The 26,076-nt window shown below is 36.7% G+C and overlaps 1 protein-coding gene and 1 pseudogene across 4 annotated transcripts in view; one reads left to right on the forward strand and one right to left on the reverse strand.

Annotated features, from left to right (window-relative positions):
• The window catches only part of Alg5 (ALG5 dolichyl-phosphate beta-glucosyltransferase), a 49,620-nt gene that overhangs the window by 367 nt on the left and 23,177 nt on the right, over positions 1-26,076 (forward strand). The window contains exons 1-6 of one of the 4 annotated variants that reach the window (XM_076872290.1): positions 26-106; positions 5,398-5,569; positions 5,890-5,936; positions 6,909-6,977; positions 11,344-11,436; positions 15,105-15,218. In XM_076872290.1, coding sequence (XP_076728405.1) covers positions 5,404-5,569; positions 5,890-5,936; positions 6,909-6,977; positions 11,344-11,436; positions 15,105-15,218 — 489 coding nt within the window. In that variant the 5' untranslated portion in view covers positions 26-106; positions 5,398-5,403. Of the gene's footprint in view, positions 1-25; positions 107-1,193; positions 1,336-5,397; positions 5,570-5,889; positions 5,937-6,908; positions 6,978-11,343; positions 11,437-15,104; positions 15,219-26,076 lie in introns of those variants that run through there. The other 3 variants (XM_076872288.1, XM_076872289.1, XM_076872291.1) reach the window with 3 other exon arrangements.
• LOC143411796 (large ribosomal subunit protein eL42-like) lies at positions 22,206-23,047 on the reverse strand (annotated as a pseudogene).

A 26,076-nucleotide genomic window follows, 5' to 3' on the forward strand; every position in this document is an offset into this window, starting at 1 on the left:
GTAACCGGCTCTCCGCTCCAGCACCTGAGAAACGTGAACTTTCCACTTTCTCCGCGGTTGACTGCCGTGACAAGGCTTTCAGCTCCTTCCTAGGCAGGATTGCTAGGTAAAATACTGGACACCTGGCCAGATGGGAATGCCTTATGTATAAGGAAAAAAACGAGTGAGGAAATAAAGAGGAGAGACAGTTCAACAGTGACACCGGTTTATTCGGGACAAACCAGCGAAGGGTCCCAGCGGAGACTGACACCTGTCTTCCACTTACAGCCTGGAGTAGCTATAGGGGCATGAGGGAGTGGGGGGAGTTTTGCAATTAGGGGATTGTCAATGAAAGGTTCTTTGGGTTGTCCCCTCTAATCTTTGAGGTGATCACTATTCCATGTTCATTCAGGTGTTTTCAGTATTTCAGTCCCAGACAACAATTTCCTTTATTTGTATGATGATGAAGTTTTGTTTGGGGTTTCTTTGCATGATGATGATGTATTGTCTGGGGTTTAAAATCAGGCTGAGTCAGAGTGACTGTGAGGTGGCTCTTGTGCTAAGATGGAGGATATATTTCAAAACGGTGTTTACTGTATCTAGTTCTACCTAACATTATGAACAGTATTATTATTATTATTATTATTATTATTATTATTATTTTAGTATGAGTATACCCCCCAAATAGTGCATGTTATTAGTTGCTACCAGTGCTGGGAATGGGGGAGCAGGGAAAGTTTGAGTGGTGGTGTATGCACAGCATTGTGAATATAATTAATGCTACTGTATTATACATTTAAAATGGTGAGTACTCATATTTGTACTATAGAGCAAAGTATGTGCACGTACTAATGAGTCTTAATGAATCCTACTATTATGTTTAATCACAGTGCACTGCACCAGTAAAAGTTGTGAAAATTAATGTACAAACCAAAATATTTAAATATGTGAGCTGTATAATATATGAAATATATCTCACTAAGGATGTTTTAAAAACTTAGTTGTATTGTTGTTTATCTGAAACGCAAATTAAGTAGGCTTTTTGCATTTTACTTGCTAATCTGGAAAGCGAGCTGCTTCTTCTTCGCTTGACCGCGCGGGGACGCTGTGAACAGCGCTGGCTCCGGGGTCGCGGCTGAGATTGGCCGCGCGGGGGCGCTGTGGGCGGCGGGCGCCCGGCCGGCGCCCGGCCGGCGCGTCCTCCTCGGCGGCGGAAGGCGGAACTCCTGGAGCGCTTCCGCGTGTGTGTAGGTGCTGGATAGGGCGGGAGGTGGCGGCTCGGCATGGAGAATGGCTCCGCTCCTGCTGCAGCTGGCGGTGCTCTGCGTGGCGCTGGCGGCCGCAGCCCTCTTACTGGTGAGCACCGGGTTGGGGACCGGCGCGACCTGAACTCACGCCCTCCCGGAGGCTGCGGCTCCCAGGCGTCTCCTGCTCAGCGCTGCCGGCTCCTGGACGTGTCCCTTTTCACCCTGCTTTTCCCCCAATTCCTCCAGGGTTCCTCTCCAGGATTTTCACCCCACCCCTCTTTTTAATACTTTTTATTTATCTTTACTTACTTAAGACTCTTAATTTATTTGGAATTATATTTGCCTGTGTGCCCGGAGCCTCGGGACGCGCCCACTCAGCCCGGTCAGCCCAGAACGCTGCCTTGGCCCTCGCTGCCCTGGACCTCTCCAAGGCCTTTCCCCCAGCCTGCAGTCTCTGCAGTTCGGCCCCACCTGGGGAGGTCTTGAACCCCCAGAAGGGTGCCATATGTTAAGGATTGGAATGATTCGATGGATCAAGAAGAACCTCTGGGAAGGCAGAGTGAGCAAGAGAAACAGGCCTTGTCTTCTCTTCTGGCTATGGGTCCTTAGGTCCTTCAGATTTGCTGCCTCTGTAAACAGCAAAACAATAGAATTCAAACCAAGATTTCCTCTGCCATTAATCTGGAAGTATAAAAACATTGTAAACACTTGCTGATCTATAGAGAACAGAATACTTGCCAAGTGAACTCTCGTCCACATAATTTGGAATGAGCCTACCATCTAGTTAGTAAACGGAGAGTATTTCAGCATCCTTGGCATTCAGATCAGCTGCCTAGACAGCACTGCCAGGAAGGCCACTTTGCCATCTTCCCCAGAGGGTTGTAAATTTACAACTTAGGAACATACTAATTTTGAGACAGCGTCTGAGACGCTGAGGCTCTTAACTAAATTGCTGCAGCCGGCCTCAGCCTCCTGCCTTGCTGGGATTACAGATGTGTATCATACGTGGCTATTCTTTGTATTGTTGATGACTGCCATTCTAACTGGAGTGAGATAAAATCTCAATGTAGTTTTGATTTGCATTTCCCTAATTACTAAAGATGTTTAACTTTTTTATATATTTGTTGGCCATTTGTATTTCTCCTTTTAAATTTTTTTTTTTTAGTTATTGATGGACCTTTATTTTTTATTTATATATAGTGCTGAGATTCAAACCCAGTGCCTCACAAATTCTAGGCAAGCACTCTGCCACTGAGCCACAACCCCAGCTCTGTGTTTCTTCTTTTGAGAGATGTCTGTTTAATTCATTTACCCATTTATTGATTGGGTTTTTGTTTTATTGGTGCTAGGTTATTGTAGTTCTTCATATATTCTGGATATTAAATCTGTGTTGGAAGAGTAGCCAGCAAAGGTTTTCTCCTAGTCTATAGGTTCTTTCTTCACACTCTTGTTTCCTTTCTGTGCAGAAGCTTTTTAATTTGATATTATCCCAGTTTACCTCCTTTCTTAATTATTAAACAAGCCCAAGATAATATTATCTATAATCCTCAACATTAATTTCTGTAAGAGCCTTTTTATTTTTTGTTACTGGGGATTGAACCCAAGGGTGCTTTGCCACCAAGGGACATTCTAAGTCTTTTGTTTTTTATTTAGAGACAGGGAAATTTCTCAGTTGCTGAGGATCTCACTAAGTTACCGAGACTATCCTCAAGTTTGCAGTCCTCCTGCTTTAACCTCCGAGTTGCTGGGATTACAGACATGTGCCTCCCACTGTGCCCAGCTAAGAGCCTCCTTTAAAAAAATAAAAAAATGTTATTGCAATTAGGTGATCACCACTTTTTTTAACAATTATTTCAAATACCCTATTAATTCAAATGCCCTCTGTTGTCCCATATATGTTTCATTATAAATGTCTCAGGTCTGGTCGGTATTCAACAAGGGCCATACATGGCACTTGACTGATGTTGCAAGGCTTTTTATCTACTAACAGTTTCTACTCCTTTTAAAAAATTTTCTTACTTTCATTGCTTTTTGTGTAGAACTTTTCACAGTATGGATTTCACTTATTGCATCCTCTTGGTGCCTTTTAATATCTTCCTGTAGCTACCGAATTTCCTGTGAACTGTTAGTTGGAATCTAGAGAACTGATCAAATGCATGTTAGAGTTTTTCAACCAAGAAAAGTGTGTGAGTGATACTTACTACTTCCCCTGTTTCACAGGCATATGATAGTTAGTTGTCTCTGGTGTTTAAAAAAAAAAAAAAAATGGTCAGTGGGCTCAGGTGTTGCTAATTAGGCCCTCCAGTTGTCTATCAGTCTAATAATGGATTTAGTGGTCATTTGTGATCATTATCTAAATGCTTTATTTCACTGTGAGTTGCAAAGTAGAATACTCTAATTGTATCATTCTTTATTGATTACCTAGAATTTTAAAATGAAAAGAATCTCATCCTCAGCTAGTTTTCCTGAAATAATTTTTATATATAAAAGACAAAGTTTTAAAAATTATGAGATGGTTTTCTGGCATCTTAAAGGTGACCAGTTTTTATTTTTAGTTTTATTAGGGTTCATGATTTTTAAAAATTATCATGTGTTTTAATCTATTATAATTATTATCCTTTTTGATACTGAAATCCTCCCCTGACAGGCCAGTGGGAGGCCCTTCAAGTTGACTGACTCCTTTGTCCTTTTGGCAAAGCCCTTATAATCATTGATAGTCTTTGATTTTTAGCATGGTGTGTTATTCTACAGTTGTACATTTCCTGTCCCAGATCTGAATCAACCATTCTTTTTAGGAGCACTAGATACTTTTAGTGAGAAAGTAAATTTAGAAATTGCAATCATGGCATTAGGGTACAAAGCAGGAATATTTTTTTAAAATATTTTTTAGTGATAGACACAGTACCATTTATTTATGTATTTATTTTAAAATATTTTTATTAATTGTTGATGAATTTTTAAATTTTATTTATTTATTGGTATGTAGTTCTGAGAATCGAACCCAGTGCCTCACACATGCTAGGCAAGCTCTCTACCACTGAGCCATGATCCTAGCCCCCAGAGCAGGAACTCTTAACCATTAGTTTTGCAACTGTCCCTTTTCTTATTCTAATCAGAAGTATATTCAGTTTCAGTATGTACCTACTTCTGTATCATAAGTGATCATCAAAGTGCAAATGAGTAGAATTCCAAAAATGTATAGATCAGTTGTTTTGAAAGCAGAAAATACACCAGTAGAAGCAATGTTATAAAAGTGGTTTATTTCCAAAGCTTACTCCCTTTCTGGGCATGGTGGCCTATGCCTGGGATCCAGCACTACCCTCAGCAATTCAGCAAGACTTTGTCTCATATAAAAAAAGAGCTGGGGATGTGACTTGGTGGTTCAATCCCTAGTACAAAAAAAAAAAAAAAAGAGAGAGAGAGAAAGAACCAAAGCTAGCTCCCAAGTGCATGTGACTGAGAGTCTACAAATTTTATACTTTACTCCAGAAAATGCTGTATTCTGAATTCAAATTTGGGATGAATATCAAAATACATTTTAAGCATTACTGGTCCCAACTGTGGGGGATAGGGCATCTTCCCCTCTTGTTCTGGGTCTGTTTGGTCTTGGCTAGGAAGTCTGCCTTCATCTCACACATTCTGACTGCAATATGAACTTGTCCTCTGTTGTGTATAGGCTCTAAGTAGGGATGTCAGGTAGTATATGTGCACACATGCATGTGCACTGAGGATTAGTTTTTAAGGCATCTACGAGTGCACTGAACTTCCTGTAGTGACTGTTCCCTATCCAATCTGGTATGATAGAGGCCTCTGGAATGAAAAGTGGGAAAAATAAAAACCTCCATGGGCTGGGGTGCAAAAGCACGTGGGAGGCACCGGGTTTGATCCTCAGCACCACATGAAGACAAATAAATGAAAATAAATTTTTTTTAAAAACTTCCTAAAGCATTTGTGCCTTAGCATTGGAAAAAAGGAAAATCTTCAACTCGTAAGTAAAGGATTAATTAGGGTACTGTCATCTTATTATGGAATTACTTCCAGACCATTGTTAATGAACCAAATACAATGAATATTCCACCAAAATTAAAAAACTCATGTAAATTATATATTCTATGGCAAATGCATATAAAAAATCAGCATCACATAATTTTTAAAACATGTCTACTTTTAGATTTCCATGGTTGCATTTATAACTGCCACAAATGTGCCACTACTTCATCAACATGAAGAAGAGAAATTCTTCCTAAATGCCAAAGGTCAGAAGGAAACTTTGCCCAGTATATGGGACTCACCTACCAAACAACTTTCTGTTGTTGTGCCTTCCTACAATGAAGAAAAACGGTGTAAGCTTCATTTAACTTTTTTGGTAAGGGGAATTTGGGGGGAAAAGGAAATTTTTGAAGTGTTTGAGTTTGCTATGTTTGCAGACATGGGCTGTGGTGAGTGCATTTTTGGTAACTATAGTTCAGAAGAAGGAAACAGCACCATGAAGTAGTGGAACTGAAGTGTTCTAGGGAGGTAGTAAGATAAAGACAGATATTACAGATGAGAATGACTCTGGAGGGACTGTGAAAGGAGTTGTCAAATAAATTGGGACTTGTTCCATACATAAATGTAGTATGCTGGGGCTTGGTAACTAATTTTCAAATTTTTTTCCTTTAAGTGCCTGTGATGATGGATGAAGCCCTGGGCTACCTGGAGAAGAGACAGGTATCTTATTTTCTTTTTCAGTTTGATGTTTCCAGTGGAGACAGTACTGACCACACTGATCCTTGAACCACCTTCTGGCTCCCTCTGCTAGCCATCAGCAGTACATAGGAGGCCACCTCCATAGGCCAACCAGGAGGTGACCCAGGACAAATCAGAAAGCTGAAATTTCTCTTTGTGTATCCTCCTATCCACTTTCTATCCTCCTGGTGATGTATCTAAAGTTAAGTGACAGTGCACATCTGCACATTTTGTATGACAGAACAATGTAGTTTTTACTTTTTTAAAAAGAGGTATGTTTTTAAAAGACTTCTTTTAGATTGAAATTCTTTTGTTTCTTTATTATTCTCTAAAGCTCCCCTCTCAGGTATTTTCACCTTTTTTTCTTCACGAAGACAAGAAAGTAACACATACCCTTTGTTTATAGCATTAATTGCCTTTAGAATCCTTGGAAAAGCTAAGAATTAAGTGAGCTTTATAACTTGGTTTTTGTTTTGTTTTTTATTGTTTTTTGGGTTTTCAGAAAATTCTTCATTTTGATTTACTTTGCTTTGGGAGTTTTTTGTATAAAGGGAAGAAAGAAGACTTGTTGAAAGAAAGGGAACTATTACCTACTTAAAAATTAAATTTAGAGAAAAAAAAGAAAGCAGAATGAGCCCTTAGTATGTGTGAAGTATCTACCTCTTCTATTACATATGATCTTTATGTCAGCCACGTGAATTAGAAAATGGGCCAAAAAGTTAAGGTGCCCATGGTTATAAGACTAAGGAGTGGCCCAACCATTGGAATACGCTCTCTCCAGCTTCAGTCTTCCTGGGTTTTTTTCCCATACACTTGTAGCCTCTCTCCAGTGGGCCTTAGCACCACAAGTACCTGGCTTCTATCTGTACATATTAACACTAAAACAGTTGTTTCTTAATTACAGTTTTACTAAAATTCTTGACTATTGTGCTAGTTTATTTTTTCTTCTTGCAGAAACAAGATCCTTCATTCACTTATGAGGTGATAGTAGTTGATGATGGCAGTAAAGACCAGACTTCAAAGGTAAATACATGTGCTCTTAATCTTGCCAGTAGGTAGAAAATCTGGGATAATTTAGTTAAAGCTGTGCCTAATACTGACTGATGTTATAGTGTGGGAAGTAGGAAAAAACAGATTTTATTTTATTTATTTATTTATTGGTACTGGGGATTGAACTCGGGGGCTCTCAACCACTGAGCCACATCCCCATCCCTATTTTGTATTTTTATTTAGAGACAGGGTCTCACTGAGTTGTTCAGCGCCTTGCTTTTGCTGAGGCTGCTTTGAACTCATGATCCTCCTGCCTCAGCCTCCCCAGCCACTGGGAATATAGGCGTGCACCACTGTGCCTGGCTCAGATTTTATTTATGGAAAATACACTTATTGTTCCACTGTTTCCCATGGTTAGGGAGGCTTTGAAGATCACCAGATAGGGAGGGAGTATACCCAACCACAGTTCACTGTGGCCTCTTTGCCCACCAATTTGTACTTCCTTTTTTCCCTAAGTGTAATTTCTTTGTATTCCACCCTGACTTACAGATTTCTAAAGCTGTCATTACAAATAGGAACCTCTCCTCATATCTGCCACTGGGTTCAAGTATGCCCTTTGGCAGGCTCCATCATGATTTATCTCTGGGAGGTCTTACCTCTGGGAGATTTCCCTCTCATGCCTATAATCCTAGGACACTTATACCAGAGTTCATGAGCCAGAACTTGGAGAAAGGGCTACCAACTTACATAGAAGCTTGGGAAGCACTTGGCAAAGATTTAGATCAGTTAGGATTCATTCCCTAGGGCCGCACACATTGTCACCGTGCAAGATTGTGACCAAGGAAAAAGGGAACATGCTTGTTAGGTGGGCAACTAAGTAATGGTACCTGTCATGGTGCTCCAGTAAGAGTACATATAAGGGTCCGTGGCCACATTTGTTCATTGAGAGTGGTAAATTCCCTACTGTCAGGCACTACAAATACAGCTGGCCCTTCATATCTGTGGGTTCCACGCCTACAGATTCAACCAACCATTAATTTGAAAATACTTTTTAAAACTTTCATCAGGGGCTAGGGATGTGGCTCAGTTGTAGAGTGCTTTCTTAGTATGCTTAGGGCTCTGGGTTCAATCCCACCATACACACACACACACACAAAAATGCACCTATACTGAATATGTGTAGAGTTTCTTTTCCTTGTGATTATTCCCCCCCAAAATATAGTATAACAACTATTTTGCATAGTGTTTGCATTGTATTTAGTACTATAAGTTGATTTAAAGTGTACAGGAAGATATGTGTAGGTTTTGTTCAAACAGTATGCCATATTATATATGGGATTTGAGCATCCTTGGATTTCAGTATCCTGGGAGGTCCTGAACAAATCCCTGTGGAAAATGAGGAATATATGTATTAACCTTTGCCTTTAAGTAAGTCACTGCTGTGGAGGAAAACCTATTATGTGATAAGTAACAGTTGAATGGGAAAATACTTTCAGAGCAAAAGCAACTACAATATTAGTATTAAGATTATACTTCTTGGGAGACTGGGGCTGTGGCTCAGTGGTAGCGCGCTTGCCTAGCATGTGTGAGGCACTGGGTTTGATTCTCAGCACCACGCATAATTAAAATAAATGTCCATCAACAACTAAAACATTTTTTAAAAATTTTTTTAAAAAATAAAAAAAAAAGATTATACTTCTTGGGGCTGGGGGTGTGGCTCAGTGGTAGAGCGCTCGCCTAGCATGCGCAAGGCACTGAGTTCAAGCCTCAGCACCACATAAATGTAAAATAAAGATATTGTGTCTACCTAAATTTAAGAGTAAATAAATAAAGATTATACTTCTTTTTTGGCTGGCTCACACCTATAATCCCAGCAACTCAGGAGGCTGAGGCAGAAGGATCACGAGTTCAAAGCCATCCTTAGCATTAGCGAGATACTTAGCAACTCAGCAAGACCCTGTCTCTAAATAAAATATTTAAAAGGTCTGGGGCTGAGGCTCAGTGGTTAAGCACCCCTGGGTTCAATCCCTTGTACCAAAAAGAAAAAAAAAAAATGATTGTACTTCCTTTTTCCTGGAAAAATTGAGGAAGAGCATGGAAGCCAAGAAAAAGAACTGGTATTTGAGCTAAATCTAATCTGGCCTGACGGGTTGACATGAAGGAAAGCATGTTCTAGGGAAAGGTTTAAATATGTTCTGGAGACCTCAAATACTGCTAATACACAAAGTGCTAATGCAGCAACATGGAGAGCTGAGGCTAAAAAGTTATGTGAGGGCCACATTGCAGAGGGTTTCATATGCCATGAAGAGGAACTCCTTTTAAAAAGTAGGTCATCATAGAGACTTTTTGAACAGGGCTTCTAAGAACTGATTTATTTTCATATTAGAAAGGGGAGTGAATTAGGGAGGCAAGAGACATGGAGACTTCAGGGGATAGGATACTATGGAGTCAAGAGGCATTTTTTATTCTATTCTATTTTTATACTATTTTATTCTATTCTCAGTACTAGGAATTGAACCCACGGGTACTCTACCACTGAACTACATCCCCAGTCCTTTTTATTTTATTTTGAGATAGAATCTTGCTAAATTGCTCAGGCTGACCTCAAACTTATGATCCTTCTGCCTCAACCTTTAGAGTAGTTGGGATTATAGGTGTCATCACCACACCTGGCTCAAGAGGCATTTTAGAATCAATTTGATGAGTTAGTAGCCACCAAATTGTAATAGATGATAGAAATGGAAAATGAGTCTCAGGTTTTTAACTTGAGCTAAATGATGATGCCATTTGCTTTATGAGAAATTTAGAATGAGCAAAAGTAGGAGCAGATGATTGAAATTCTGGAATTTTTGTATCTAATATACATCTAGGTGACAAAGGGAAGAAGTCTGGACTATAAACATGTGAGATTCTTAAACATAATATAAGCAGTAATTAAACCCATGTTAAGTAATTAAACCCATTGTGCTTATTTGTTGAGAAGTGACCAAAGATTGCACGTAAGCTATGCAGTTGTACAATGTAGGGTACTTGGGGGATTGTCAGCATTAAAGGAGCAAGCCACGGAAAAGAAGTTAGTGATGAAAACTGAAAAGTTACAGTTAGGGGAGAAGGGAAAATGCCAGATGAGAATAGCTTCTTAGCTGTCTACAAAAAATGATTGTCAAAAGGAAAGGGGTGAGGGCGCCTTCAGTGGGACAACATAGGTAGAATGGGGATGTGGAGAAGCAAAGGGTATGAGCCATGCTATAACAGATGAAGAAATGCAGGTAGCAAATGTAGATTACTGTCTGACTTTTTTTGGCAGGGGTAGGGGGTTGGTGCTAATTAAACCCAGGACAAGCTAGGCAGGCACTCTACATGTGCTACATCCCCAGCCCATAACTTTGATTATAAATCAGAGTAATGGTAGTTGCTTAAGTGAATAGTGAAATAACAGTTAAAAAAAAAATTAGGATGCTGGAGGCTTAAGCAAGCTTGTGCAGGAGTCAGTGGAAAAGAAGAAATGAAAGATTTCAAAGAAAAGGACAAGTTATAGTGTCCTTTTCTACTGAGAGGAATTTGAATGAAAATTGGAAGAGGGGCTGGGGTTGTGGCTCAGTGGTAGAGTGCTTGCCTAGTATGTGTGAGGCACTGGGTTCAATTCTCAGCACCACATAAAAATAAAATAAAGGTTCATCATCAACAACTATATATATATATATATATATATATATATATATATATATATATATATATATATATATATATTTTTTTTTTTTTTAGAAAAAGAATTGGGGAAAACAGTCCAGGGTACAGAAAACTTCTCTGGTAAATAAGATAGACTACTGACTAAAATAAGTAAACAAGTCATGAAACAGCATCAAGGGCCCTGTCACAAGTTTGACTTTTTTTGGTGGGGGTAGGGAGTTGCAGTTAACACATGGCTTTCCTTTTTTAACAGCTCAGCTTAGGTCAAGGAGTCAGGAAAAGGCAGTAGCTATCTATTCTGCTGGGTCTTTGTAAGGAATTATATTGTGATTTCAGTGACTAATAAGTGGTTCTTTGTTGTATCTTGGCTCCAGGAGCTCTACAACTCTGTACTGCCAATGTGTACAGTGGGTAGAATCTAGTCACAAGAAAGGGTAAAACAGAGTTGCAGTGTTTGAGTCCAAATGAAAAACCCAGTTTATATAATTTTTGGAATCCAAGTTGATTTTCAAACTTATTTCTTTATTGTTTTATTAATATATGTATTTTAAATTGACACATAGTAATTATATATGTATCTGGAATACAATGTGGCATTTTATTAACATATAATGTATAATAATCAGATCAGGATAACTGGCATATGTATCACCCCAGACATTTATCATTTTCCAGTTAATTTTATTCTGACTTTTATATAATTTGACAGGTAGCTTTCAAATATTGTCAGAAATATGGAAGTGACAAAGTACGAGTGATAACACTAGTGAAGAATCGTGGAAAAGGCGGAGCTATTAGGATGGTAATATATACTTCAAATTTTTATCTAAAATGGAAAGGTATTTTGAACAACTTCTTTTGCAGATTGTAATACTGGCTGCATGAATACCAATATTTTGAGTTAGGTACATTATGTTTTTAATAATAACTTTATATATCTTAATCAAATCTGAACTTCATGTCATATCTGTAACATACTGCCTGATTCACAAAAATATCTTTGTTTGTCTTAAAAGTTTAAAATGCTATACCTCTGTGTGTGTTTGACATATTTACCAAATAATAAGATTATATGATTTTTTTTTTTTTTTTTTTTACCATTTTACACAGTGTTTTTGTGTATTGTTTTACCTGTATGAAGGTAGTATATTGAGATTGGTAGCATGAACCAAGGTAAATCCTACATGGGTCTCTCCTAATGGAATCTACAATCTATTAGGAAAGATAAGCATTTTGATAAGTGAAAAAGACTTAGAAATGAAGTACAGATGAAGTGCTAAGAAGGTCCCCATCAAAAGAGGCTACTTTTAGCTGAGGCTTTTCAGGTAGAGATTAAGTTACAATGAAAGTAAAATAAAAAATCTAGAGAACTGAAAGAAAATTTGGATAACATAGTGGCTTAAATGACTTTGAGGTTTATTTTTTCCCCTTGAAAAGAAGGCTTGTTTGTTCAGTAGCTCTATGGTGTCATCAGGAAACTGGGCTCCTCCCTTTTAGCCATTGCATCTACATTCCAAATTGGAAGGGGGAAAGATGTATGCCAGCAAGTTTGCCCCCTTTTGAGGAGCTTTCCCAGAAGCTCCACGCAATAACTTTTACTTACATCTCATGAGCCAGAACAATATCACAGGGCAACCCTGATTTCCAAGGAAGACTGAGAATTTTTTTCTAATATTTTCATTCCCAACCAAATTAGAATTCCATTCAAAAGCAAAAAGGAAAGAGTGATTCTTGAGTAGGTAACTAACAGTCTCAGCCACTTGAGGAAAATAGCAGATATCACAAAAGAGGTGTCACTGAGGCTAGGTCTCTGGTGATGGTAAAACTAGGTTCCATTTACTTACTGATTGCTTATTTTGAACTGGAGAGTAAATTAACCACCTCAACATAATTATCTTTTTTTTTTGGATATCAGGGATTGAACTCACAGGCACTCAACCACTGAGCCACATTCCCAGCCCTATTTTGTATTTTATTTAGAGATAGGGTCTCACTGAGTTGCTTAGTGCCTTGCCATTGCTGAGGCTGGCTTTGAACTCATGATCCTCCTGCTTCAGCCTCCCAAGCCACTGGAATTACAGGCATGTGCCACCATGCCCGGCTCAACATAATTATCACTTGTGATCCTCCTCAGAATTTCTCATAAATTAGGTCCCATCATTTTGATTATATAGATGAGGAAAGCGAGGCATGGATTGGTAATTCAAGGTCACATAGATATTAGAATCAATATTTGGAGTAGGTTAGTTAACTGTAAAATTCATGCTTTTACCCTCTATATTTGAGAAGGGAAGACCAGTCAACAAAGCCAGAAAAGACTGAAGCAGGAACTCTTAGAATATGTACTAGAATCAGCAAGTTCACTCTGACTAAGTCACAGGTTAGGCCAAAGAGAGAAAAAGGAAATAGGATTGGGATTGGGGGTGTTGCTCAATGGTGGAATACTTTCCTAGCATAGGTAGGCCCTAGGTTCAATTCCCAGCACTATGAAAAAAAAAGAGAGAGAAAAAAAAATAATATAGAATTGATGCAGTTATCATGATGGGTTTTAAATCTATCCATTTGTTTAGCCAACATTGTATCTCATTAGAGATACTAAGATGCAAGATGCCCATTCTGTCCATAAGGATATCATAATTTTGCAGGGAAACAGTTTTCAGATAGTGTTATAAATGCTTTGATAGAAGTATATACTCAGTGCTGACACCACCCTCTAGTAGGGAACAGCAGAGACTTCCCATAGAAGGTAATTCTGAATGGAGTCTTCAAGGAAGGTTAGGAATTATCTTTATGGAAGTAGGGAAGAGAGATCTTTGTAGAGGAGGAACATGATCAAAAACACAGCAATATCGAAAGATTGCAACAAGGGGCCTACCAATTGTACATGAGGCTTGACTATGGAGATAAGGCCTGAGAGTAGATGGGTTCAGGTTATTAACTTTAGGCTGGGAGCCTAAAGTCAAGGTATAATGAATATTTATTTAGGTTATGATAGTGACACAACAGAAGAGGAGGAAGCATACGTGGGAGATGCTAGAAATGAGACAGAATTGGGTCTGATAATCAGGGAAAACAGAACCTTTTCTAGGAGTTTGGAAATGACACACAAGCCATGTATATCTATATGTAGAATGGGATAATAGCAGGCTCTAAAGAAGCCTTACAAAAAACCAAAAGATGAAGCTTCCACAAGTTTGAGTGCAATTCTCCATTAATGCTAAATAATAACTTCCAGTTCACCATTATAATGTGTTATTTAAATGATTAGTCCTTTATTGTTGTTGTTTTCTCATTTCAAACTAAGCTCCAGATTTTGTACCTTATAATGCTTTTTCTTTTCTGTAACATCATACATGTTTAGAAGCTAAATTTGATAACTTCTTATTTTCTGCTTTTTTACGCATAACCTTAATGGGTTTGATAAAGGGCCATCACCGATAATAATCACTGGGTTTATTCTGTCATAGAATAAATGATTAAATTTCTGTTTATATTCAGATGAATCTTATCTACAGTCACACTATATTATCAAAGCTGCATTTCACTGTACAAACCATGAATAAAGCAGGCTTGATTGCCTATGCCTATAAGTTATAGGTAGGTACTCAAGGGGTTGAGGTGGGATAATCACTTGAGCCCTGAGTTCAAGTCCAGCCTGAGCATCATAGTGAGACCCACCCTTCTAAAAAACACAAACACAAATATATTTACATTTGAGAAGCAATTAACTCACTAGGATACACCATAGAAGTTGAGTCAGTGTACAGTTTATTTCTGTGTGAAATGTACAAAATTGTATATCCATAATTTATGCAAAAGATAAATTCAAAATTGATTAGCATAATTTTGCTAAATGTCACACTCTTCGAATAATAAAATAGTATTTGGATATGGTCCAAATATATAGTATTTGCACACTTTCTAAATTTTAGTGACATTCTATGTCTTTATTTAGTGATTAATTTAAAAGCTTTACATTTAATAAAGAATATTAAAGATCTGTAACCTTATGATTTACTTCATAGCAAATCTGCAAATGTTATTTTTGTTCAATCTTTCCATTAACATGATCTTTATATGCCACTTTAAGTTGTCCTTGATTCTTTTTAAGCACCATAACACACATATAATAATACATTTATAAATGTATGTGTGTGTATATCCACATATATATGATAGATATTTTATTATTCTTAGTGATGCAGAATACTTTTTATTTATCCAAACGTATTTTACTAACTTGATATTTTCCAGTGTGTTAGTAGTATGACCTAACAAGTTTTTAAAAATGAAATAGGCAATAAATACGTTAAGGAACATGTTAGCAAGAATAACAGTGAACTTTGACCTACTGCCATTTTACAACTAGTATTTCAATCTTAGGTATTTCAGTAAAGCAAATAAATTGAAATGTCATTGAATTTATTGATTTTTAAGTAACTTTATTTTACTTGGATTTTTTAAATATAGGGTGTATTCAGTTCTCGAGGAAAAAAGATCCTAATGGCAGATGCTGATGGAGCCACAAAGTTTCCAGATGTTGAGAAATTAGAAAAGGGACTAAATGATCTACAGCCTTGGCCTGTGAGTATAAAAATATAATGTTAATGATATTTAATCAAGAATGTAAGGTCTAACTAGGCATGGTGTTATACACCAGCAATCCCATTGGCTTGGAAGGCTGAGGCAAGAGAAAGTTCAAAGCCAGCCTCAGCAACTTAGTGAGACCCTGTCTCAAAATAAAAAGGCTGGGGATGTGGCTGAGTGGTTAAATTGCCATTGGGTTCAGTCCCTGGTACCAAAAAAAAGGAATATAGGGTCTAAAAATTTAAAAGGAATTTTCCTATAAATTGAAAAATCAGGGTTGGTTGTTTACTTTTTTGTTGTTTGGTGAAAGATTGCTCTATGAGTGTTATAGTCCCATAGCGGAGCTAAGTGTTTTGTTATAAACATTCACTGATATTCTGGACACTTACTTATTTAATATTCTGACCATATCTATCGCTTGATTTCTAATTGCTTCTGCCAGAGTGTTCTTGTTTTTTTGGTTTTTTTGTTTTGTTTTAAGTACCAGGAATTGAACTCAGGGGCACTCAACCACTGAGCCACATGCCAGCCCTTTTATATTTTATTTAGACATAGGGTCTCATTGAATTGCTTAAGCCTTACTTTTTGCTGAAGCTGGCTTTGAATTCACATTCCTCCTGCCTCAGCTTCCCAAGCTGCTGAGATTATAGGCATGTGCCACTGTGTCCAGCTAGAATTTTAATATTATGCATATTTAGTGAGGTCTTATTTAAAAGCATAGCCTGAGACTTCTAGATGAAAATGTGAAATGAACCTGAATCCGAATCTCGTATTTGATGAAGCAAGCAAAAATAAATTCACAAAGGTTAAATATAACTTCAAGGCATAGATTTAAAAAATGAAGGTTGAGGAAAGAAAATCCTGGAGCCGTTCCCACCATTCAAAAGCCTTTTAGAGAAAGAAGGTAAACTTATCAAATCCTGAACTTTTACAAAACACTTCTCAGTCTATAATGAACCTAACTGAGAGAATGAAGGAGGACCCTTAGACAACATCATGCAGTACACTTATCTTCTGCCATACAGAATGCCAGGATCTCAGCAGAAGCAAGAGAATTTGCTACGGCTTGCCAATGTCAGGGTTTCAAGTCAAGTTGTGAGCACAGATCCAAGAGATTAGATCCTTTCCTCAGTGGAGTGTACCCCTGTTCAGGACAACTGACAAAAGTTATAGCAAGAAGCCTGAGTAAGCCAACAATGCCACACAAGCCTCCTCCCTCTTTACTTCCCCTCCATGTAACACTCAGGCCTTAAAACACTAGTTCAAAGGGAAGAACAAGTGTCACAAAAGTAGAAACGTATCAAGGAGAATCCATATGGATGGTAGGAGAGCTGCCCATGTTAATCTACGCAAATGAAAATAAATAAATGGCAGTTATATCAACACTTTACTACCAAAAAAAAAACAACTAAAGATAGTTTAATACAAAAGAAGATAACCAGCCTGGGGTTGTGGCTTAGCAGTAGAGCACTTGCCTAACATGTGTGAGGCCCTGGGTTCAATCCTCAGCACTACATAAAAATAAATAAGTAAAATATAGGTATTATGTCCAACTACAACTAAAAAACATTAAAAAATAAAAACACAAAAACGGCTCAGTAGTAGAATAGTCGTCTACCACGTGTAAGGCTCTGGGTTTGCTCCTCAGCACCACATAAAAGTAAAATAAAGGTTTTGCGTCCAACTACAACTAAAAAATAAAACTTTTTTTTTAAAAAAGAAGATAACTGATAACTCTATCTGAAAGGCAGTGTCATTCAAGGAAAAGGATAAAATTACATGTGAGTATTTTGGCTAAAGACAAAATTCTTAATGAAAATTAGAATTCAGCAACACAGAGATTAGAGAGAATTACAAAGTAAGATTGAAGGCCAAAAGAAGACGAATAGATAGGACTGTCCCTAATGAGATAGACCTAGTTTTAGAAGCAAATATTTTTGTTATACACTAAAATAATTCCTAGTAATTATAGCAAAAACCAAACAGTGGAAAAAAGTGAACCTACAAACCAAAAACAGAAAATTTAATAATAATTTTTAGAAATGCAAATCTGCCTAGAAATGTTTGTTTAATATTAGTTTGTGGGGCCGGGGTTGTGGCTCAGCAGTAGAGCACTCCCCTAACACATGCAAGGATCTGGGTTCGATCTCAGCACCACATAAAAATAAATAAGTAAATAAATTGATTTTATTTATTTTTTTTTAAGAGAGAGAGACAGAGAGAGAATTTATCAATATTCATTCTTTAGTTCTCGGCGGACACAACGTCTTTGTATGTGGTGCTAAGGATCAAACCCGGGCCACGCATGCCAGGCAAGCACACCACCGCCTGAGCCACATCCCCAGCCCCAAATAAGTAAATAAATAAAATGAAGGTATTTAAAAAGTTAATTTCAGTTTGTGAAGGATTTTTCTCCTCACACCATCATCCACACCCATTGCCTTTTTTCCTAGCAGCTGTCATATATTTTTATAAATACTAAGTCATTTAACTAATATAATTCTTAAAAGGATATACTATGAAAATATCTCTTTACCTATCCTGTTGAAAACACTAGCCACTAGCTATAGGTGGCTATTTAAATTTAAAAAAACATAGTTCCTTGTCTCATTGACCACATTTCAAATATTGTGGCTAGCAGCTACCTTATTAGATAGCTTTTCCATCACCACAGAGTTCTCTTGCACAGTGTTGCCATGTACTGTGTGATATGAAATCACTCTTAAATGTTATAGTTAACATTTACTGAAATGGTGTTTCTTCCACCCTATGGCAAATCATGATAGGATACAGAAAAATGTAATTGGTAAAGTTATTGGGTTTTATTTCATGGTTTTCTTCAGAGGCTCTGCAGAGACTTGGTATCTGCTTCTGCGTTCCTTTGGGGGTGGCAGTTGGGGAAGATGACATGGACTTGGACACATGACCTTCTCACCTCCTGGTGACTGGGAAGTATGAGTAGTCTTTTGAGTTTCTGCTTTGTATAGCTCTAATGATGTTCAAGCAGCCCATTCTGTCTCCACTCAGTTATAAAATTCCTCTTAACATTACGTGCAGTCTATCCTTTTAACCACCCCTTCTAGTTGCTGCTTTTATTGCTGCACGAAACGGCCAACTTTGTGGTGTGACAGCCCTTCAGAGAGTCAAAACTATTTTCCCTTTGTCTTCTCTATTTGGGGCTGCTATCAGTTCTTCAAATTTTTAAATATAGCATGTTTCTCTTTCTTATCATTCTGGTAATTTTCCAATGCCATGGCTTCAGTTTGTGTGAATTTTCTTACTACATTACATTGCCATTGAACTCTGTCTCCTCATCGTTCTGTGATACAGTTGGTGTTTCTTTTGCTTTTTATTCCAGAGTGGAAATATGACTCTTTATCCCCATTATATATCAGCTTGTTAAATTTCAGTCTCTAGTGCAATTGCTATTTCCTTCTTAATTCACTTAAGCCACAAATGTGATAAGCATTCCTTACATGGATTCCCCTAATTCCTAAAAAAGGAGTAACTGGAATAAAAATGGAAGTAATGAACAAGAACATGAGCCAAGCATGGTGGCACATGCCTGTAATCTCAGCAGTTTGGGAGGCTGAGGCAGGAGGATTGAAAATTCAAAGCAACTTCAGCAACTTAATGAGACCCTAAGCAACTCAGCAAGACTCTGTCTCTAAATAAAATATTAAAAAAGGACTGGGGATGAGAGTGGTTAAGAGCCTCTGAGTTCAATCCCCACTATCTCCCATACCCTCCCAAAAAAGAACATGGGTTTCATGGTCCTGTCTTAAAATTACATAAGTGATTTACTAGATGGCAGTAGTTAACTTTAATGCCTTTTGACAACATTTTAAGTGCTTAAGTATTTTTTTCCAGTAACATTTTCAATAGCTTCTATGCCAAACTTATTTTTAATTTGCTCCCATTTCATACTTATATTTCCTTTTAGATTAACTGGGTTACATGTCTGGTCTCACTTTTCTTACAAGGTCAGTTTAGAAAAGTTACCTCTGAAGATAATTATTCTTTTAAGGTTTTAAAAATAAATGTAATTTAAGTAGAGCTCATTATTTCACACAAAAGTAAAATAGAATATTTTCATATTAGTTCCATATATTTTATTTGTGTTCTCTTTTCATATCGTTTTTTTCCATTTTTTATTGGTGCCTTGTAATTATGTATATTGGTGGGATTAATTGTCTCAGTATCTCCCCTACATCAGTTTTTTAATGTGCAAAGCTTTCCTCCTAAGTTTCCTAATCAGTGGTTATTCTGCCTTGTTTAATGAAAATATATTTGGTTTTGTAATGATTTTTTTAAGAAAAATCTATGATGACTACTTATTTCCTGGATTAAGTATTCAAAATAAAATCCCAAATCCCTAAACAGGCAAAAATAGATGACAAAAAGTCTGTATTTCATAATCGGAGTAATTCCTCAGGCCACGATTTAGACCTTAAATTCTCATTGAGGCATGGATAAACAAGTTTTGTTTTTAACCCTACAAATACCTAGTGGTAATAACATGAGAGACACATCAAAGTAAAATTATATTAGGAAACACTATAGGAAGCAGATACTAACCACACACACACACATACCCAGCTCAGTCTAGAGTGATTACTTACTAATGACCATGATGTCACTTTGCCTTCAAATGGCTTAGCCAGTTGTAGTTTGGGTGCACCAATATTTCATATGTATATGCTTCATTTAGTTGTTCCTTAAAAGAACAAGACAGTTACTGCTTTCTTTCTTTTTTTTTTTTTTTTTTTTAATGGACCATGTGGACAAGTTAGAGGTTGGTCTATTTGTTTTATCTTTGGAGTTTGTGGTTAAAGACCAGGCAGTTACACAAACATATTGCTGAGATTTTTGTGAAAATTAAATGAGGAAGAATGCAAAAATAAAAGGGCAGTTTAAAAAATAATTTTTATTATATATCCAGATTATATAATTATATATAAAAATTACATGTATAGTATATATAATAACATAACATATATACTCTGAAACAAAAGTTTCAGGAGTCTTTCTCAGTATATCAGTGTATTTCCTGAATTGTTAAAGAAGGTGACTCAGGACTAGAGCTGGCTCTGAGAGCTATGTTCTAATGCCAACAAATCTAATTCAAAAGCGGATAAGGAACAGCAAAATTTTCTGTTAGAGTGATAATCAATATTTTAGACTTTGTGAGTCACTTATGTTTTGTTTCTTCCTCTTCCTCTCTTCCTCCTTCCCACCTCCTCCCTTAAAAAGGTAAAAAAAAAAAAAAAAAAAAAAAACAGCAAGTTGGCTTTAACTCACTGGCCATCTATATTCTAGAATATTTAAACGTTGATCTTAATAAATGTGATTTTTGTGCTAATCACAGAAATTTTCAGAATCTTAATAACCCAATGATTATCAAGAGATAAAAGGCAGGAAGGGATATAGGAGAGATATAGGATATAGGAGTTGGAGGGATATAGGAGTTGGAGAATGACTTTTATCTGAAAAGTGTAGAGAGCCACAGCCAAGGGGCCCCAGCAAACTTCTAGCTGCCAACTGATTGGCTCCTCTGTGGTGATGCTCATTGGGCTGTTTCCCTGCCCTTTCAGACCATGGAGCTGCTCATTGGGGGACTTTTTTTGGCTCCGCCCACGTTACCCAGCCAATCGGCCTCAAGAGCAGGAGGAGTGGGGGAGGTTGAGAGGCTTGTGGGAAGCAGGTGGTGGCAGTTGGGCTCTGAGGGAATTCCTGAAGAGCTGTGTGGTGTGGTGTGTGTGTGTGTGTGTTCTAAAAATAAAGTTTGTTTCTTTTGACAAGTGGCTCCTGAATTGTGCCCAGCCAGACTGTGGCAGAAAAGATTAAATTTGCGGTTCTTAAAGATATATAGTCGTGTTACATTGGAAATTGGCTCGTGTGGAATTTAGGTACATATTATCTAAATTAGTCACTTCCTTCTGCCCCAGTGGAAGATAAGTTTCACTAGAAAAGGAACCTTATCACTAAAGTAGTACAAATATTAGGTGCTCAATATATACTTGTGGAACAATTGAATATTACCGTATATCAATTCTGAGGAGAAAGCCATGTTTTACATTTAAAAATGTAGTCATGAATGGTACCCAAAAGCCAAATTCTCTTACAGGAATATATGAATAAAATACCAAATTTGTATAACAGCTCATCTGGAATTTAGGAAAACATTATGAAGAGGTAGATGCAGAACTGATTGTAGAAATGCTGCCAATGTGGCAAATGGTAAGAAGAAACTAGATGTAACATCCAGATGAATAATAGGGTTCTTGTTTTTTTTGGGGTGGGGTGGAGGTATACCAGGGATTGAACTCAGGGGCACTTGGCCACTGAGCCACATTCCTAGCCCTATTTTGTATTTCCTTTAGAGACAGGGTCTTGCTGAGTTGCTTAGTGCCTTGCTTTTGCTGAGACTGGCTTTGAACTCGAGATCTTCCTGCCTCAACCTCCAGAGCCATTGGGATTATAGGCATGTGCCACTGCACTGGTTTCTTGTTTGGTTTTATTGTTTATATAAAGAAAGATTGGAAACAGCCTCAAGAGGAAAATAACTAACCACATCCCATCACCCAGAAATAACTAGTGTTAATACTTTTTTAATGGACCATTTTTTTTCTGAATATTTATATTTTAGCAACATAGTAGAGTTTTGAATATACTAATATGAAAGCATAAAGACTCACCATGGAATCGTTGGTAGTAAGGAAGTGAAAACCTTAAGTTATTTAGAGTATGCCTTATCTCTAAAAATCATGTATCGCCCTCCTGCATAGATACACATTGGCATGCTTTTATTTTATTTTATTTTGACATTTTACTCTGAATTTTGAACATACCAAAAGTAGAGTGAATAATAGAATAGTTCCTCTCTGCATCCATCAGCCAGTTATAACAGTTACCAACATTCTGACATAATTCTTCATTCCTCCTTTTTTTTTTTTATACAAATTCTATTGTTTTAACACAACCTCAAGATTTTATTGTCTTCACAATAAAAGATGAAACTCTGAAGTGGATCACTTGATCCTTTCTTTTCTTCTCTCTTCATAGTTCAAGATGCTTGCATCTCTTGGTAGCCATCAGTCTCTTAGACGTGCAGTTGGTCTTGACACACACAAGCCTCAGCACACTCTTTGTACTTCTAGCCTTCTTCCAGAAAACTCAGCTTAGTCTCTCCACCATAACCACTACTTCCAGTGATAACACCACTTTCCCTGGGCATACAGAGAGACTCCTTGCCCTTTTTCTACTGGGTCACTTTGTGGGGTTGATGCTTGCCACACTTCTTACAGAAAGTACAGCAGGTTTTAGGAACATCACCACATTCATTGGAGTGCTATTGGCATGGAAAGGGCATAGCTATATAGTTTGTTTTTTTTTTTTTTTTTTTTGGTTGTAAATACAATTTGAAAAGCTGTTTTTCCCAATGAAATTTTAAAACTAATTTCAACCATAGTATCTTATATAAATGAATGTATATTATACTAGAGCCTTTTAAAAAAATATATTTTTTAGTTGTAACTGGACACAATATCTTTATTTTATTTATTTATTTTTTAATATGGTGCTGAGGATCCAACCCAGGGCCTCGCTCGTGCTAGGCAAGCGCTCTACTACTGAGCCACAACCCCAGCCCCACTAGAGCCTTTTAAAACTCACTTTTTATCAAATAAGAGAAAGAAAAGAATAAATATCAAAATTATATATTGAGTCTGTGTAAATTTATGTTTCTAGAACATGTTGGAAACATGAATCAGCAGTTTTAAATAATTCATATCCATCAATCCAGGAATACATACCCAGCGACCCATCTTTGAGAAATTTATTGTAAGGAAATAATTTAAAATGTGTATAAAAGTAAATTTTGGCTTATTTTTTTAAAATATAGTAGTAAATCTTAATAAGAGTGAAAATTTAAAAATAAAATATCTACTATTAATTTACACGGGCTAGATTTACTGTTATAGGATACCTATACATTATATATAATTAAGTAAAAATGCAAATTTTAAATACCTGGAGATACATAGAAAGATATTTAATAATATTAACTGGCTATTCAGAGATAATCAATGTTAACATATTGCAGCATTTATAATATTTATATGTAATGTATATAAACTGATATATGTATATGCTGTATAATATTTATATGAAATCATGTTAATATATTTATGTATTATATAATACTTATATGCATAACAACCTATTAGCATTAGTTATCTGAATGGTGGAATTACAGATATCTAATCATTTTTCTTTAGATTAATTTATTATTTGTTTTTAACAATGAACTTATATTGCTTTTGAGAAAAATACTCAGGGGACAGAGCTTTTGAACTCAGTACTTCACTTTCAATACTAGCTTTTCTGTTTCTGCCCATATTGGATAAGAATGATTAATTTTATTTATTTATTTTCCAATTTCTTTTTTTTTTTTTATTGGTTGTTCAATACATAATAAGCTCATGATATATCATCTTTCATACATTTGACTCAATTGGGTTATGAACTCCCATAGAATGATTAATTTTAATACCTGATTTTCCTGTTAATAATTTCTAAAATTGATTCAGCTTTGTTTCAATATCTCTACCTCATTTGTATCTGCTTTGTCTTTTGGAATGCTTATGCCAGTTTCTCTTTCCATTTAAGTGTGTTTCTTAACTTTGGATGTGGAATTCAAACAGACCTATGTTCAAATTTGATGTGATCTTGAACGAGTTAATCTATGTACCTCACCTACCTGTTTTATGATGTATGAATAATGAGCCCAACTTCCTAATCCTGAGGTCATGATTGAAGCAAAATGTTTAGTTTGTGTTCAGCACTTTATAATAGTGCTTCTCTTTTAAAAACTTTTTGGTACTGCAGATTAAACCCAGGAGCACTTTACCACTGAGTTACATCCACAGCCCTTTTTTATTTTAAGAAAGGTCTCACAGAGTTGCTGAGGCCAGCTTTAAACTTGTGATCCTCCTGCCTCAGCCTTCTGAATGGCTGGGATTACAGGCATGTGCCACTGTGCCTGACTACTAGTACCTCTAATGATTAAAATTAGTCTTTGTGCTTGATTTTTTCCATCAGAGCTAATTTTAGTATTACTGTTTATGATTGTTAACACAAATTGAACTTATCTATTTCTAGTCTATTCCTTCTCTGTAGTGACTTATAAAAATATATTTAACAGCAAAAGTGCTAGAAAAGAGTTTGTTATTGTTGTTGTTTTGTTTTGTTTTTGGTACCAAGAATTGAACCCAGGAGTATTGCTTAACCATTGAGCCACATCCCCTGCACTTTTTATTTTTTATTTTGAGACAGGTTGCTTAGGGCCTCTACTGAGGCTGGCTTTGAACTTGCAATTCTCCTGTCTTAGAGATTCTGATTAAATCTTTTCCTTCTAGAATATAATAGTACTACTTTTTATCACTTTTAAAAGCTGACTTTCATAGTAGTATAAATGTTTATTTTTAAAAATCATAAGAAATTCAGGTATGTTCTAAATGAAGCTTAAAAGAAAGAGACTTGATGCTGTATACATTTTCTAATGTGGGAAACTTTTAAAATACAAATATCTTTCATTCCTGAAAAACAGCCAACTTTTTGAAAAGCCATTTAGATTAATTCCAATAATAGTGAGATCCGTCTCAGGGATTCAGTACTTGCTTCAGAATTCTTCATATATACAAAATTCTCTTAAAAGCTTTTAGGGAATTATACTGGAGGAATAAATGAGATTTTAAATGAAAGGTTTTACTTTGAAACTGTTTTTAGTGTGATTTACATTTTAAGTCAAGATTCATTTTTATCTCTTGTAAAAAATGTTACTGTTCTTTTTGGGTTCAAAATTAAAACTTATTTTCCATATTCTGTTTAAACTATTTTAACATGGTTTTTCTTTAAGAAAACTATTCTCTCCTTTTCTGTACAAAGTAAATGTTTTAGTTAGCTTTGTTACTGCTGTGACTAAAAGACCCAATCAGAACAACCTAGAGGAGGAAAGTTTATTTGGGGGATCCTGGTTTCAGGGGTCTTAGTTCAAAGGCAGCTGGCTCCATTCCTCCCAGCTCCAGGTGAGGCAGAAGATCATCACAGAAGAGTATGGTGGAGGGAAGTGGCTCACATGATGATCAGAAAGCAGAGACTCCACTTGCCAGATACTAAATATATAGCCCAAAGCCACATACCCCCCATGACTCACATCCTCCAGCCACACCCTACCTGCCTTCAGTTACAATACAAGTTACCCTACTAGAGATTAATTTACTGATTAGATTAAGGTTTTGATAACCCGATCATTTCTACTCTTACATTGTCTCACACATGAGCTTTTGTGGACACTTACATCCAAACTATAATACCAAAGAAAGAAGGGGATAAATTATCATTACTACTAAAAATAGTAGGCAAAGAATATAACCTATAATTCTCAAGAGAAATTGTAAGACTTCCCAAAAGTTTTGTTGTTTTTTGGGGATAGAAGGGAGTTGGACCCAGGGGCAATTAATTCCTGTGCCATATCCCCAGCTTTTTTATATATATATATATATATATATATATATATATATATATATACTTTTTGTTGTTGTTGTTGTTGTTTCATTTTTGTTGTTGAGGGGTGGGTCCCAGGGATTGAATTCAAGGGCACTCGACCACTGAGCCACATCCCCAGCCCTGTTTTGTATTTTCTTTAGAGATAGGGTCTCACTGAGTTGCTAAGTTGCTGATCCTCCTGCCTCAAGTCTCCTGGAGCCACTGGGATAACAGGTGGGATTACCATGTCCAGCAAGGATGTGATGAAATAGTCAATATCATACCCAATTAGTGGGAATGCAAAGAC

This window comes from Callospermophilus lateralis, chromosome 12 (genome assembly GCF_048772815.1).
Source record: "Callospermophilus lateralis isolate mCalLat2 chromosome 12, mCalLat2.hap1, whole genome shotgun sequence".
Lineage (NCBI taxonomy): Eukaryota > Metazoa > Chordata > Mammalia > Rodentia > Sciuridae > Callospermophilus > Callospermophilus lateralis.